At 40.4% G+C, this 17,118-nt stretch overlaps 1 protein-coding gene across 1 annotated transcript in view; it reads right to left on the minus strand.

Moving 5' to 3' along the window:
• obscnb (obscurin, cytoskeletal calmodulin and titin-interacting RhoGEF b) overlaps positions 1 to 17,118 on the minus strand; it is a 598,125-nt gene that overhangs the window by 551,202 nt on the left and 29,805 nt on the right. The window contains exons 4-7 of the mRNA XM_072254438.1: positions 13,740 to 14,045; positions 12,186 to 12,443; positions 8,703 to 8,978; positions 3,110 to 3,385 (exon numbers count right to left, since the gene is read on the minus strand). Coding sequence (XP_072110539.1) covers positions 3,110 to 3,385; positions 8,703 to 8,978; positions 12,186 to 12,443; positions 13,740 to 14,045 — 1,116 coding nt within the window. The remainder of the gene's footprint in view (positions 1 to 3,109; positions 3,386 to 8,702; positions 8,979 to 12,185; positions 12,444 to 13,739; positions 14,046 to 17,118) is intronic.

Below are 17,118 nucleotides of genomic sequence, written 5' to 3' on the forward strand. Positions count from 1 at the left end.
GGAGATGCCAATCAATATCTGGGAAATTAAAATCTCCCATCATGACAACCCTGTTCTTATTACACCTTTCCAGAATCTGTCTCCCTATCTGCTCCTCGATGTCCCTGTTACTATTGGGTGGTCTATCTAAAATGCCCAGTAGTATTATTGACCCCTTCCTGTTCCTAACTTCCATCCAGAGAGACAATCCCACCATGACTTCCTCCTTTTCTGCAGCTGTGACACTATCTCTGATCAGTAGTGCCATGCCCCTATCTCTTTTGTCTCTCTCTCTGTCCTTCCTGAAACATCTAAAGCTAGCACTCTAAGTAACTATTCCTGCCCCTGAGCCATCCAAGTCTCTGTAATGACCACAACATCATAACTCCAAGTACTCATCCACGCTCTAAGCTCATCCACTTTGTTTATAGTACTCCTTGCATTAAAATAGACACATCTCAAACCTTCTCTATCACCTGCCTATCCTTCCTCTTGCACTGTCTACAAGCTTTCTCTATTTGTGAGCCAACTGCCCCTTCTTCCATCTCTTCAGTTTGGTTCCCACCCCCCAGAAATTCTAGTTTACATTCTCCCCAACAGCCTGAGCAAACCTCCTGGCCAGGATATTGGTCCTCCTTGGATTCAAGTGCAACTCGTCCATTTTGTACAGATCACGCCGGTCCCAAAAGAGGTCCCAATGATCCAGAAATCTGAATCCCTGCCCCCTGCTCCAATCCCTCAGCTACACATTTATCCTCCACCTCATGCTATTCCTATATGTGGCACAGACAGTAATACCAAGATTACTAGCTTTGAGGTCCTGCTTCTCAACTTCCTTCCTAACTCCCTGCAGTCTGTTTTCAGGACCTCCTCCCTTTTCCAACCTATGTTGTTGGTACCAATATGTACCACGACCTCTGGCTGTTCTGCTTCCCACTTCAGGATATCGTGGACGCAATCTGAAACATCCCGGACCCTGGCACCTGGGAGGCAAACTACCATCCGTGTTTCTTTCCTCTGTCGACAGAATCACCTGTCTGACCCCCTAACTATAAAGTCCCCTATCACTGCTGCCATCCTCTTCCTTTCCCTACCCTTCTGAGCCACAGGGCCAGACTCTGTGCCAGAGGTACAGCCACTGTTGCTTCCCCTAGGTAGGCTATTCCTGCCCCCCCCCCAAAAAAGTACTCCAAAAGGAGTACTTATTGTTAAGAGGGACAGCCACAGTGGTACTCTCTAGTATCTGACTTTTGCCCTTCCCTCTCCTGACTGCTACCCACTTATCTGTCTCCCCAGGCCCCGGTGTGACTATCTGCCTGTAGCTCCTCTCTAAAACTTCCTCACTTTCCCTGACCAGACGAAGGTCATCGAGTTGCACCTCCAGTTCCCTAACGTGGTCCCTGAGGAGCTGCAGCTCGACACATCTGGTGCAGATACGACCGTCCGGGAGGCTGGGAGTCTCCAGACTTCCCACATCTGACCTGGCACCCAGTACACTGGCTTCATGCACAATCTTCCTGTTTCTATTCTTCACAAGTTACTGACCTTGCCTCGACCCATTATCGCCTAAGTCCCGTTGAGCCAAAGCCCTCCTACTCTGTCTCCCTCTCCTCCGTCACTATCTCCGGAGAGGACCAGCAGCTGCCTCATGGAGAAGACCAGAGACAGAGCATGGGGCCATGATCAACTGCACTTAAGCTTTGAGGAAGATTGAAGCATTAAGGGAAATGTGGAGGTGGTCATAAATTATTCTCCATGGAGGTCTCAGGTTGACGGCATTCGGAAGGCTGCAGGTCGGTGGTCACTCTTCACAGAAGGACTGAATTCAATTCTAATGGGAGGACGTTTTTGAAATTCTAAGATTTATGTGATTATTGGACTGTAGTTTATATCGCTCTCCTTCAGTATATCGTGTTTTCATTCTTGTTGCCAACTGACAGGTTGGGGCTTCGGGTGGGCGATATATTAGTTTTTGTGAGAGGGAGAGGTTGAGGATTTGGGATCTAATGTTCTGTTGCTTTTTTCTATGTGGGCAATCTGTTAACTTTTGTGTATGAGAGAGGGGTTGGGGTTTGATGCTATTGTTGCTGATTTTTTTTTATGGGGGGGTTGGGAGTTTAATGTTTTTGATGCTGTTTTTTTTGCAAGGGAAAGGGTTGGATGTTCCAACAGCCATTTTCTGTGTGGGAAATCTGTTAGTTTTCGTGCCAGGAAGAGGTGGGGCGGATTTGGGGTTTGAGAGTTTTGTTTCTTTTTCCTTTACGTGTGTGTGTGGGGGGGGGGGGTGGTTTGATGTCCTTTCTTTCAATGACACCCATGGTTTTTTCTGTATTTCATGGCTATCTGGAGAAGACAAATATCAGAGTTGTATTGTACATGCATACTTTGACAATAAAATGAACCTATGACTCCTTTCAAACCTTTGAACCTTTGAATATCCATTCATGCCCTGACTAATCAAGAATCTATCAACCTGTATCCTTTTGTGATATCACACCAGAGGAAATATTGTATCATTTCTTAATGCATGCATTACTAAATGACAATAAAAAGAGGACTGCGTGTCTTCTTAATCTAAAAATATACCAAATGATATGTCCTCCACTGCTGTCAGAGGCAACAAATTCCACAGATTCACCACTCTCTGACTAAAGGAATTCTTCCTCATCTCTGTTCTAAAAGGACAGCCCTCTATTTTGAGGCTGTGTCCTCAGGTCTTAGACTCCTCCACCATTGGAAACATCCTCTCCACATACACCCTACTGAGGCCTTTCAACAGTTAATAGGCTTCAATAAGGTCACCCCTCATTCTTCTGAATTCCAATGAGTAGAGGCCTGGAGCCATCAAACACTCTTCATATGATAAGGCCTTCAATTACAGAATCACTTTTGTGAAACTCAAACAAATCTTTGAAGATTATCTTGAGTGGACCTGAACGGCTATTCTTAACACTGCAACCATTAACTGCGAGGAAGAGACATTCTTATTGACTTTTAGATCAAATGTTTAACAGTAATAATTGAAGATGTTATGATGAGCCAATAGCTGGAGCACACATTTGACACTATGGACTAATGCTGATGGAAATTACTACCATCTACAACTTCACAGTATTTTTAAATATCTTACCTTTGACAGCAACATTGATGGTGATCTCATCCTCTTTGGTTTTAAATACATAAGCCCCGGAATCTCCAGATTTTGCATTGTGAATGACCAGTCTTCGTATAGTACCTTCTGATTCAGCATTTACAGCCTTATTCAGCTTTACTTTCTGTCCTTTTCTGTACCATGTTCCTTCTAGAGTACTCTGAGCTACTTCACAAACCAGGATTACCTTCTCTCCCACAATTGCCGTGTACTCTGTTTGTGTTGTGGACTTTTTCAAGACAGTTGTAGTTGGTTCTGCAGACATAAAACAGAATGAAAATGTTGAGAGGATATTTCAATAAGACCATGATCACTTGAAAATACTTGAAATATAATGAACAAATTAATTACTACAAATTTACCTTAACTTCAGAAGGCTACTAGTGGATCAGAACACGGCTAACATAGCTCCCTTATTCAACACAAGGAGAAAGCAAAAGGCTGTGTACTACAGTCCAAAGTCAAAGTAAATTTATTATCAAAGTACATATATGTTACCATATATTACCTTGAGATTAATTTTGCACACAGGCATTTACAGTGAAATACAACAGAATTTATGAAAAACAATACATAAACAACCAATGTGCAAAAGATGACAAATTGTGCAAATAAAAAAAACTAAGAATATAAGCTGTAGTCTGTAGGTTGTAGAATCAGTTCCCTACTGACATGAATAAAGTTATCCATGCTGCTTCAGGAGCCTGATGGTTGTAGGATAATAACTGTTACTGAACCTGGTAGTATGGGACCTAAGGCTCCTGCACCTCCTGCCTAATGCTCCTGTAGCAAGAAGAGAGCATGGTTTGAATGCTGGAAGTCCTTGATGATAGAAAGAATGAGGAATCACTTTATTCAAACATACAAAATCCTGAGGGACCTTGACAGGATAGATGCTGGAATATTTTTACTAGTGGGAGAGTCTCAAACAACAACAAGGGTCTGATCATTTAAAACTGAGGTACATATAAATTACTTCTCACAGAGTGTGGTGAACCCCTGGAATTCTTTGCCCCTGTGGGTGGTTGAAGCTGGATTATTAGAAATATTTCAAGCAAAGGTTGGTAAATATTTAATCGTCCGAAGATTACAGGGGGATGGAGAAGTCGCACAGGAGAGTTAAGGCAGCATATATCAGCCATAATGATTGGAGGAATAGACTTGTGGGGCGTGATGGCCTACTCTTCTATTCTCATGTGGCCTTGGGTATGCATGTTTATATTTGATATGTTCTTAATGCCAATCAACAACCTAACTAATCTTTTCAAACCAACTTTGTCCCAATGTTTTGATGCACATTAGTATTCCTAGAAACATATAATGCCCATTCAGTTGCATCTGCAGACTTGGTTGCAGACTCTGGTGCAATGCCCTTCCAAATATTTTAATGTCTTCTTAATCAAAATTCTTCTTAATATTAAGTGGCTTAGGATTGAAAATTATTCCACTACTTTATATAATGACGTTAAAACATTGTGTCACTGTAATATTGTCTGTAGAAGTTCCATAATGATTGTAAATATCAACTGTCAAGCTTGCCAAGTTATATTAGTTATGATGTTTGAAGATCTTCTTATCATTGGCATTTGGTCAATACTTTGCACTTAGTGTTCCTAGTGAGTCAAAAAGACATAAATTGATAGGTGAAGAACAAATCCTGCCTCTAGTAGAATTTTTAATGCAACAGAGAATCAGAGACCCTCCAAATTACAGCCTGGCATTGCTGGCTAGAAGGAATAATGCTTTGTGAAGGATCTCTGTGAACGCTTGCACCTTGGAGAAGTATTCATAAGCACTCCCTCAAAGTGCAAGTATTCAAATACCTGCACAAACCTGCCGACTTTTCTGGGAAAACTAAATTATTTCTTGAATGTGGAGATTGAATAAGCTCCACAATGCAGTGATGAGCAACAAATTATGTCAGTGGTGGCAATCTAAGAAGATCCCACAGCTCGGGATAGATAGAGGCGCCACAGTACTGGTTAGTACAAAGCTATTACAGCTGGGGGTGCTGGAGTCCAATTCCAGTGTCCTCTGTAAGAAAGCTTCTATGTTCTTTCTGTATGCACATGGGTTTCCCCTCACTGTCTGAAGATGTCCTGGTTAGTAGGTTAATTGGTCACTGTAAATAGTCCTGTGATTAGGCTAGGGTTAATTAGTGAGCTATTGGGCAAAGAATAGCTTGATGGGCCGGAAGGGTCTGTTCCGCACTGTATCTTTAAATTAATTAATTAGCTTTTGATTTACCGTAGATAGAGCAGATAGTCTTTTTCCCAAGCTGGAAATGTCAAATACTACAAGGCATAGCTTTAAGCAAGCAAGGAAAAGTTTAAAGGAGATGGGCAAGGCAATTTTTTATAGATGCACACAAGGGTTCTTATAGTGCACTGCCAGGAGAGCTGGTGGAAGCAGATATGAGAGCAATGTTAAGAGGCATTTAGACAGGACAACGAACAAGCAGAGAATAAACATAAAAGGACCATGTGCAGAGGTGAGGTTAGTTAGATTGTCACCATGCTCAATGCAGACTTGATTGGCTGGAGGGACTTCATAGTCAAGCATTTCATTTCGGTCCACATATTCCATAACACTTCTGTTCATTTACCACTTCCTAAAAAGGAATACTTAAAATTTGACAAAATATTTTGTCATCACCCTTCATGGCAACTTGTATAGTTTTAACATTAGTTAATTTACAAAACTGACAAAACCTTACCCTTCACTTTAACAGAAAGTACCTGAAACTTCCACCTGTACCCCTTCAGCCACGTTGCCACTAAACTCCTGTTTCACTTCTAAGAATCTCCCACTTTTTGGAATTTCCCTTTAACTGCTAACAGCCTCTCTCAATCAGCTTTTGTGATTTCCTATCTGATGCCATTGAAATTAGCCATCTCCCAACTTATGACCAACCTTTATACTGTAGTCCTATCTTTTTCCATAGCTATAGTTACTGGTCCCAAAGTACTCCCCCACTGACAAATCAACCACTTGTCCAGCCTCATTTTCCTAACACAAGGCGATGTGTATTAGGGCCATTGCTTCAGAAAACTTGCCTGGACACATAAAAATTCTGATCCAATTACTCTCTTAGCACCAGGGCAATCCCAATCAACATTAGTGAAATTAATATCAGCAACAATATCAACTCTATTATTCCTATATCAATTTGTGATATTAAATCTTCTGTTGAACTCCCTAAATTCACTTTGCAGAGCTTTACTAATACGTGGGTACCAATATGCACCATGACTTCTGGCTGCTCAACCTCTCCTTTTGGAATGTGCTATTCCACTGAGATCTTTGACAATGGCACCAGGGAGGAAACATGCCATCCTGGAGTCTCATTTGCAGTCACAGAAACACCTACCCGTACTCATAACTATGAAGTTATCCCCTTCACTACTGCTTACTGACACTTGTTACCCAATGACAATCTGTGACCACCCTCCAACCTTCCCCCTCCCTGCAGGTGAACAAGTTTCTTTTGTCTTCCCCCAGTTCTGACGTGTTTTCAAACTGAAAAGAAAAGATCTTCCCACGGATGCAGCCTGACCTCTAGTGTTTTCAGCACTTTCTATTTTTATCTTAAATACAATGTCAGTGATCAGTAAAACTTTAAAAGCAAAAGCACAGCCTAACCATTACCGTTACCGCTTTTTTGATAATAAAAGCAGCTTTGTTGACATACATTATCCAGAAACTAAGAACAACTTTAAAATGGCAAAAAAAAAGGTGCACGGCAGTGTTAATCAAGAAATGTTTTACCAAGTAACATTTAAGAAAATGAAGAGATTATGAGAGGTATAGATAGGGTAAATGCAAGCAGGCTTTTTCCACTGAGGTATAACTTAGTTTCTTTCCCACAGATGTAGCCTGACCTCAAATATTTCCAGCATTTTCTATTTTAAATACAATGCCAGTCATCCAGTAAAATTTTAAAAGCAACAGCATAGTTGAACCACTGCTTTTACCACTATTTTTAACCAATGTTTTACCAAATAACATTTAAGATAATGAAGAGATTATATCGAGGTTCGATCTGGCATGAAAAAACAAAAGAGGATGGTTTTAATAGAATCAGTTGGTCTGGCATTATCTGTAGAGGTAGAACTATTTAACTAACTGAATTTTTAGAAGTTCAATTGGGAACATGTTATAATCCAGGAATACTTTACATTGTATGCTTCCTACACATGATATGATTAGAATATAACTGTTTTACATGTCCTGATGATTATATAGAAACATTTTTAAGAAGAAACCACAATGAAGGCTGAAGATCTGTAGGAAAACACACAACCAAAGTTTAAGTATTAAAGGAACAATATTAGTAATTAATATTAGTAATAAAATGTTAGGGCTGTTACAAACCCACAGGTTTCATTTACTGTGGACTGCCACTTTAAGAGCACCTAAGTGAGGTGGGACTACGACGTCAGTCACAGGCTGCTGCGAACTTAAACTCATATACAGAGAGCGAACCAGTCCGGGGGGGGAGAGGGGGGGGGGGAGGGGGGGGGAGAGGGGGGTGGGAGAGGGGGGGGGAGAGGGGGGGGGAGAGGGGGGGGGAGAGGGGGGGGGAGAGGGGGGGGAGGAGGGGGGGAGAGAGGGAGAGAGGGGGAGAGGGGGGGAGAGGGGGGGAGAGGGGGGGAGAGGGGGGGAGAGGGGGGGGAGAGGGGGGGGAGAGGGGGGGGAGAGGGGGGGGAGAGGGGGGGAGAGGGGGGGGAGAGGGGGGGGAAGAGAACACAAGAACGAACAAGAACCAGCTGCTGAAACTTCAGCTGGTCACTGCGATGGTTTGAAACTCTTTTAAAGCCCAAAAGATTGGGTTAAGTATCAGCACACAGTGCGCAACGAATGTGGGGCTGTCACTTCATATAATCCAAAGGAGTGGATTTTGTTTGGAATATCCTGTGGAGACCACTTATGTGTTAACCCTTGCCTGGGTACGTTGTGTGGTAATCACTTGAAGATGATATCCCTGTGACAGGTCACTTTCAGTAATGATTCTTATGTGGATTTGGAATGGCACGGCAGACAAGATCTACAGTGGCTGTTATCTCGTTTTACCATCGTGAAATCTGTGTAATACTTCGTACTCATCTTTTCTCTACGTTTCACCCTGGATTACAAATATCTTTCTCCTATCATTTATTCCGTGGATGAACTGAACTTTCCTACTTTACCATCTCAAGACTTGTTCCCCAAAGCTCAATATAGTTTAGGAGCTATATCTACACACAACACTGTTAACATTTGTTTATCTTGGTTAAGTTACTGTATTATAAGTAATTACTAATAAAGATAGTGGTTTTAACATTAAAACCCAACTCAGTGTGAAATCTCTTGCTGCTGGTTCGTTTCTAAAATGTTACAGTTCGTAACAAGAGCAAAAAGGAAGGAAGACAAAATACTAAATTTAATTTTTCACATCTGAGAACTGATGATCAAGGGTCCAAGTAGAAGCTTCATTTCTGAGCCTTAAACTTGGCAGAGCCAATTGTTATCTGCTTTGTAACTTAATACATCAACCTGTTATATTTAAAGCAATAAGCAAACTTATTCTTACCTTTGATCTTAACTTGGAATGTTAGACTGTCATCATTAGACGTGCAGGTGTAGTTTCCTTGGTCGCTCTGCTGCACTTTTTTGATGACAAGTTTGCGTTGTGTTCCCTGAGAGATGATGCTTATCCTCTGGTCCGGCTTAACCTCTTTTTGATCCTTTCTCCATATGACCACAGCATTAGCTGGTGACACCTCACAAGACAATTCCAAACATTCTGAGGCTACTACTGTAACTTCAGATGGAGTTTTTGGTTTGTTTATGAATCTGACAGCTGCATCTGAAAACAAACATATTTCTATTATAATTCATGCTTTAAGACATATGAAGATATAAATATATCAATTAGAAACAGAAGACTTTGAACATGTCATTAAATAAGACATCTACCTAACCCCTACCTACTGTATCTACCCCTCATAAATCTTTAACCCCCTTGCTTACCAAATATTTGTCCACCTCTACCATAATTCATCTGTCGTAAGTGAGAGAAGCAACACCTGCCTCTTCCCTTCCTGCACTCCAGAGATCCAAGCACTTCTTCCTGATGAAGCAGTAATTCACTCACACCTCTTCCAAACTGATGTACTAATTTAATGCTCAGAATATAGTTTGGAGATACCAAAATGCAGACTGGATGATTACATATGGAGTATCTGCATTCAGTTCACAGAAATAAACCTGAGCTTCCTGCTGCCTGCAACTTTGATTCGCCATCTCACTTCCAGTTCCATCTTTCCAGCTATGGTGTCCTGCACTGTTATGAGGCCGAACACTCAGGAACACTACATCTTAATTTTGGCCATATTGCAGGAAGAAGAACACCACCTCGTAACATACCCATTTGTGGAAGTGTCCGCAGTCCTCGTTAGCTGGAATTGGCCCTCCGAGCCCACGAAATCAGAATAGGACCAAATTATCCACCTTTCCAGAGAACTGGCTCAGAAACATTGAACTACCTAAGCCTTACCTTAACTGGCATTTAAACACCAACTTTTAAGTTCAACATTCATATTTAACAACAAATTTCTTGCATTGTTTACATGCTTAATATAGAGAAGAGATGCAGTTTAGTGCCATTGTTAACACATTCATAAATCCTAGCACTTTCTAGGGTTATACTGGTGACCTTCAATGTGTGGTGCTGATTAAAATTTTGAAAATGAAACTTTCTGACTAATTTAATCTGCTTGCTATTTTTTGTCTAGGTGACTTTTGCAGTTCAGTCAGAAACCTCAGTAAAAAACTGAGCTCTATCTTGTGATAGAACAAATAATCTTACAATGATTTTTTTTCTAAACATACATTTTTGTTACTGACAGAACAATACAGCTTCTAGATTTATAAAGGAAGTGTTTCTTATTCTAATTTAGAACGTCATGCTCCAATCTATCCCCTGTTGATATCAAACAATATTTTCTTATAAGCTGACAATGCTCTCCGATAAAGAATAGTAAGTTTAGCTGCACTGGGTGATTTAACCACAAATTAAATACCAAATATATACTTGAGTATTCTATCAAGGGAAGGACACAAAAGCATTAAACACTGTTAAATGTAGCTTCACTGGGGATGAGGAGGGTTTAAGATATTGGAACTGCTTCTTATGCAGTAGGGATGGCCTAGAGTAAATTTAAGAATCTTTTGAAACTGTGAAGATTTTAATAGTGAGAGTAGGGTAAGTATATTTTCCAATTAAACAACTGGTTGCAAAAGATTATCATTTTATAATTATAACTAGGAAAACAAGAAGAGAAATTCACTGAAATTTCTATGTACAATGTTTGTTGGACATAGAAAGTTTCTCAACACTTGATATGGATTCTGGTCTGCCAAGGGTGCATTCTTAAAGGACAGGTTGACCACCGATTTCCTGGAAACTGATAGTTTGGTACCTCTTTTAATTCAGATGAAATTACGAGGCCGAGTATTGCCCACTTTTCTCGAAACATCTGTTAGATGAGGTGAATGCTGGTAATTGTACAGACATTTATTGAAGAATTTAACATGAAGGATATTCTTTGGTTCATTGCTCGAGGAAATGAATTGAATTGACTTTATTACTTACATCCTTCACATACATGAGGAGTAAAAATCTTTCACATTACGTCTCCGTTTAAATATGCAATGTGCAATTTATACCAATTTGTAATAAAAAGTATGAGAAAGTAGAACCTTCAACATTAAAGAATAGCTGGCATAAGTTGTGGCCTGCCTTAATGTTTGATAATGTGCCTGAAGAAAAACTTGACGATGATTTTATAGGATGTTGTGTACCAAAGGAGAAAGTAGTTGTCCATTATTTGCTTGCACATGCATGAAGTATTACAGGACCTGCTTTCAAAGATATAGCAAGTAACCTTAATGAAGGAAGTGGACGTGAGTGGATGATTGTTGACAACGAAACACCTGTTGTGCACCACCCTACGGACTCGGAAATGATAGACTGTGTTCTGAATGCTGATAAAAACACCGCATGTGATGAAGATGGCAGCAATGATGATGGGGAGGGGAGGTCCTTCAACGTCAACTCAGACCATGAGAGGCCTGCGTCAGGCATTTTCATGCCTTACAAGGCGTAGATTGGAAGTCTGTGTGGGGCGCCACTCTTCGCACAGACTGGAGCAATGTGTGATATTAAGTGCCTTGCTTAAGGGCACAACCACGCTGCCACAGCTGAGGCTCAAACTAGCGACCTTGAGATAACTAGACGAATGCCTTAACCACTTGGCCACATGCCCAACAATGATGATGAAACAGAGTAAACGGAAAGATTTACTATTGACAAGTTAATTGAGTTGTTGGGTGATTTAATCAAAGGGTTAGAGAAACATACCTTCATGGTGGAACAAGATCTAATGAATTTTTACTGGATGCAAGCAATATTACACAGGGAGAGATCAAAACACATGGAACAACTACACCTGGATGAAATGTTTAAAAAGATAACTGAGAAGCAACGTTCTTTGTAAGCACAGGAATAAATAAATTTACATTTAATTTTTAATTAATAATCCTTTTTAAGCTTTTACAGTCCATTTTTGTCATTATTATTGTGTTCTTATTATTGTCTTAATCCGGCAAGGCTCAGGAACCAAGGATGCCAAGAAATCGGTGGTCAACCTGTATTATTATGGTACTATATCCTTCTGTTACCATTCAGAATATCTTGTGTATTCACAGAAGTTTAAGTATAACAGCATATCACAGCCTAGTGCAAGGAAGTTATCAACAGCCAAGTAAAGCACTTGAGAAAGCATCCTCCACTCTTATATTAAAATGAAAATGTATTAAGAAAATAACATTTTTGACAAGTAATTGAGGAATTTAATTAGAAACTCAAATCAGTGGCAACCATTTAAAAATAGGTGGGTGTCAGAATGGAAAAGGGGCTTGTCTTGGGTGTGCTGGTTGTTAACGCAAACAATGCACTTCACTATGTTTCAATGTACATTGATAAATAAATCTGGACTATTTAGTACAATACCTTTCACTCTTAATTTAGCGGTGCTTTCAGCGTTGCCAGATACAAACTTCACATCAGCTTCATCGTCCACTCCTTTGATAATTAATGTATGTATATTTTTAGTACTCCGTATTATATAATTCTCACTGTCTTGGACAACTTTTTCATTCATGAACCATGTTCCAGGAGCAACAGAGGATAGTTCAATAATGAAAGTAGCATCTTCACCAGCTGAAACTTCAACATTTTGCAATGGTTTTTCAATGGAAACTCTGGGTTCTGACAGAAAAAATACAACTGTTTGTTAGCCATGACATCCAAGCTACTTTACATTCATTTTACTGAGAATCTAAAAGACTAAGATACTATTGATTTTATAATCTACATTTCCATATCATTTACTGTATGACTTGAAATGTTTCCTGGGTCCAGTTTATCTCAGTTTATTGGTGAATTATCAAGTTAAAATGAAATGACGTTTACTGACATCCTCCATACTTGATTTTGTAGATCTTAAATGTTTGTGTAGCAATAGGCCAAATACAAACACTTCAGGATTTTTTTTATACACACATTCTGTCACCTGGTGGGAACTGGATATAATAGGCATGTGTGCCCCAGTCTTTATAGGTAAAAAGACCAAGCATTATTGAGAAAAAAAAAAGACATGCATCAGTCAGACCAAAGAATCAGTGTAATTAGGGGTTTAGTTAGTTGATGGCCCAATGTATTATAACAGAGTGCTGATAAAGGGTCTTGGCTCAAAACATTAACTGTTTATTCCCGTTCATAGATGCTACCTGATTTGCTGAGTCCTGATACATTCATGATCATAGCATCAAAGAGAAATGTACCGCACAGAAGCAGGCAGTCTGACCCACATCGTACATGCTGACCCTGATGCCCATCTACACTAACCTCATTTCAACCGCACAAGATCATAACGCTCTAAATTATCTAAATACTTGTCAAAATTCCTTTTAAGTGCTGTGATTGTATCAGCCTCTGCCACTTCCTCTGGCACCTCACTCTAGATATGCAACTCCCTTGGTGTGAAAAACTTGCTCTTAAATTCAGATTGTACTCAAATTTCTACCCTCTAACCTTAAACTTGTGCCCCCCCCCTTCTAGACCCTGCCTTGGGCAGAAGTTCCTATCTATCCTACTATCCATCCTCGTGAATTATAAGGTAACCCACCCCTCAGCCTCTTATATTCCAATGAGAATAAAACATAACTATCTAAACTCTCCTTATAACTACGGCCCTCCATTCCAGCTACATTTCAGTGAATCTCTTCTGCATTCTCTGATGCTACTATGTCCTTCCTGTACACAATGTTTAAATTGTGGTCTAACTGTAATGTCAAAAAGGGAACTGAATTAGTGATTGAAAGGAAAATATTGCAGTCCTTTCTGGAGAGACCATCCAGCACAGTGTGAATTAAATAGCAACTTCTGTGTTGTAATTTTTCCATAAATCTGTTAAAATTATACCTCATTTGTGAATGAAAGAAAATAGGAATAAAGCAACATTAATGGAGAATATGCTTGAAGAAAAAGAAAGATGACACTCACCAATATAAAATGTTCCTGGGACTTCTAAGTATTCACTCTGAGTAAAGTTGTTAACAGCACTAATTCTGAACTGATAAGTAGCTCGTTCTTGCAAGGCACTCACTGTAAACTCTTGTGCCTCTATCCTTTCTGAAGTGTGGCATTGTGTCCAGGTATTGCTTCCTATTTTTTTTCTTTGGACTATGTATCCAGTCACAGGGGTAGGTGGCACATCTACAGGCAGTGACCAGGCCAAAGTAACCGATGTTGCTGTCTTTTCTTTGACCACAGGGTTGACTGGGGGATGTGGTGGAACTTTCCGGGGAGCTGGGAAAAAATACACAAATATTATTATCTGTTTTCACTTAGATACAAAAGAGTCTTTTTTCTGTTGATCAGTGACAAAAAAAAAGCCAAATTAAATCCACTGCAGTTCAATGTTGTAAAACAATAAAACATGAAAACTTCCAAGCAGGATGAATACCTTTTATAGGCACTGTACATATCTCAAAGAGGAAGAAATATTCAAAACCAAAGATGACATAACCGTGGCTAACAAGAGAAGTCAAAACCAATATAAAAGCCAAAGAGAGGGCATATAATAAAGCAAAAATTAGTGGAAGGATTACGAAGTTTTTAAAAATCAACAGAAGGCAAATGAAAAAGTCATTAAGGCAACAAAACCATAGGAAGGATGTCAACAAAATTGAGAGAGTACAGAGAAGATTTATTAGAATGTTACCTGGGTTTCATCACCTAAGTTACAGAGAAAGGTTGAACAAGCTGGGTCTTTATTCTTTGGAGCGTAGGAGGTTGAGGGGAGACTTGATAGAGGTATTTAAAATTATGAAGGGGATAGATAGAGTTGACGTGGATAGGCTTTTTCCATTGAGAGTGGGGGAGATTCAAACAAGCGGACATGAGTTGAGAGTTAAAGGGCAAAAGTTTAGGGGTAACATGAGGGGAAACTTCTTTACTCAGAGAGTGGTAGCTGTGTGGAACGAGCTTCCAGCAGAAGTGGTTGAGGCAGGTTCGATGTTGTCATTTAAAGTTAAATTGGATAGCTATATGAACAGTAAAGGAATGGAGGGTTATGAGCTGAGTGCAGGTCAGTGGAACTATGTGAGAGTAAGTGTTCGGCATGGACTGGAAGGGCCAAGATGGCCTGCTTCCGTGCTGTAATTGTTATATGGTTAAAGATTGAATACGAAAGTAAGCTAGCCAATAATAGTAAAGACGATACCAAAAGTTTCATCAGATACATAAAGTGTAAAGGAGAGGCAAGCGTAGATATTGGACCGCTGGAAAACGATGCTACAAAGGTAGTAGTAGGGGACAACAAAATGGTGGACAAACTGAATAAGTATTTAGTGTCACTGTTCATTGTGGAAGACACTATAAGACCATAAGGTATAGTAGTAGAATTAGGCTATTCAGCCCATCAAGTCTGCTCCATCATTACATCATGGCTGATCCTGGATCCCACTCAACTCCATAGACCTGCCTTCTCACTATCTCCTTTGATGCCCTGAACGATCAATAAATGATCAACTTCCACCTTAAATATACCCACAGACTTGGCCTCCACTGCAGTCTGTGGCATAGCATTCCACAGATTCACTACTCCTCACTAAAAAACTTCCTCCTTACCTCTGTTCTAAAAGATCACCTCTCAATTTTGAGGCTGTGCCCTCCAGTTATGGATACCCCGCCACAGGAAACATCCTCTCCACATCCACCCTATCTAGTCCTTTCAACATTTGGGAGATTTCAATGAGATCTCCCCCCACATTCTTCTAAATTCCAAAGGGTACAGGCCCGTATGTTGACCCCTTCATTCCCAGAATCATCCTCGTGAACCTCCTCTGTACTCTCTCCAAGGACAATACATCCTTTCTGATATATGGGGCCCAAAATTGTTGACAATACCCCATGCGGCCTAACTAGTGCCTTACAAAAGGCTCAGCATCATCTCTTTGTTTTTTATTCTATTCCCCTTGGAATTAAATGCCAACATTGCATTTGCCTTCCTTACCACAGATTCAACCTGTAAATTGACCTTCTGGGAGTCTTGCAAGAGGATTCCAAAGTCCCTCTACACCTGTGATGCTTGAACCTTCTCCCCATTTAGATAATAGTCCGCACCATTGTTTCTTTTACCAAAATGCATTATCATACATTTCCCAACACTGTATTCCATCTGCCACTTTTTTGCCCATTCTTCCAATTTGTCAAAGTCCTGCTGCAATTGCATTGCTTCCTCAGCATTACTACCCCTCCGCCTATCAAAGAACATAGAAATTTACAGCACATTACAGGCCCTTCAGCCCATAATGTTGTGCCGACCATGTCATAGTCATACTTTATTGATCCCGGGAGAAATTGGTTTTCGTTACAGTTGCACCATAAATAATAAATAGTAATACAACCATAAATAGTTAAATAGTAATATGTAAATTATGCCAGTAAATTATGAAATAACTCCAGAACCAGCCTATTGGCTTAGGGTGTCTGACCCTCCAAGGGAGGAGTTGTAAAGTTTAATGGCCACAGGCAGGAATGACTTCCTATGACACTCTGTGCTGCATCTCGGTGGAATGAGTCTCTGTAACCTATTCTAGAGACTGCCTAAAATTTCCCTAGTGCATAGCCCTCTATTTTTCTAAACTCCATGTACCTATCAAAGAGGCCCTTAAAAGACCCTATTGTATCCACTTCCACCACCTCCAGTGCATTCCATGCACACCACTCTCTGTGTGAAAACCTCACCCCTGACAGCCCCTCGGTACCTACTTCCAAGCACCTTAAAACTATGCCCCCTTGTGTTAGCCATTTCAGCCCTGGGAAAAAGCGTCTGGCTTTCTACACGATCAATGCCCCTCATCATCTTGTACACCTCTATCAGGTCACCTCTCATCTTCCATCACTCCAAGGAGAAAAAGCCAAGTACACTCAACCTATTCTCATAAAGTTCGCTCTCCAATCCAGGCAACATCCTTGTAAAACCCCTCTGCACTCTCTCTATAGTACCCACATCCTTCCTGTAGTGAGGTAACCAGAACTGGACACAGTACTCAAAGTGGGGTCTGACTAAGGTCTTATACAGCTGTAACATTACCTCACGGCTCTTGAACTCAATCCCAGAGTTAATGAATGCCAACACACCATACACCTTCTTAACAACACTGTCAACCCGCGCAGCAGCTCTGAGTGTCCTATCAACATGGACCCCAAGATCCCACTGATCCTCCACACTGCCAAGAGTCTTACCATTTATATTATATTCTGTCTTCAAATTTGACCTTCCAAAATGAACCACTTCACACTTATCTGCATTGAAGTCCTTCTGCCACTTTTCAGCCCAGTTCTACATCTTATCGATGTCCCGCTGTAACCTCTG

Source organism: Mobula birostris, chromosome 3 (assembly GCF_030028105.1).
Source record: "Mobula birostris isolate sMobBir1 chromosome 3, sMobBir1.hap1, whole genome shotgun sequence".
Taxonomy (NCBI): Eukaryota; Metazoa; Chordata; class Chondrichthyes; order Myliobatiformes; family Myliobatidae; genus Mobula; species Mobula birostris.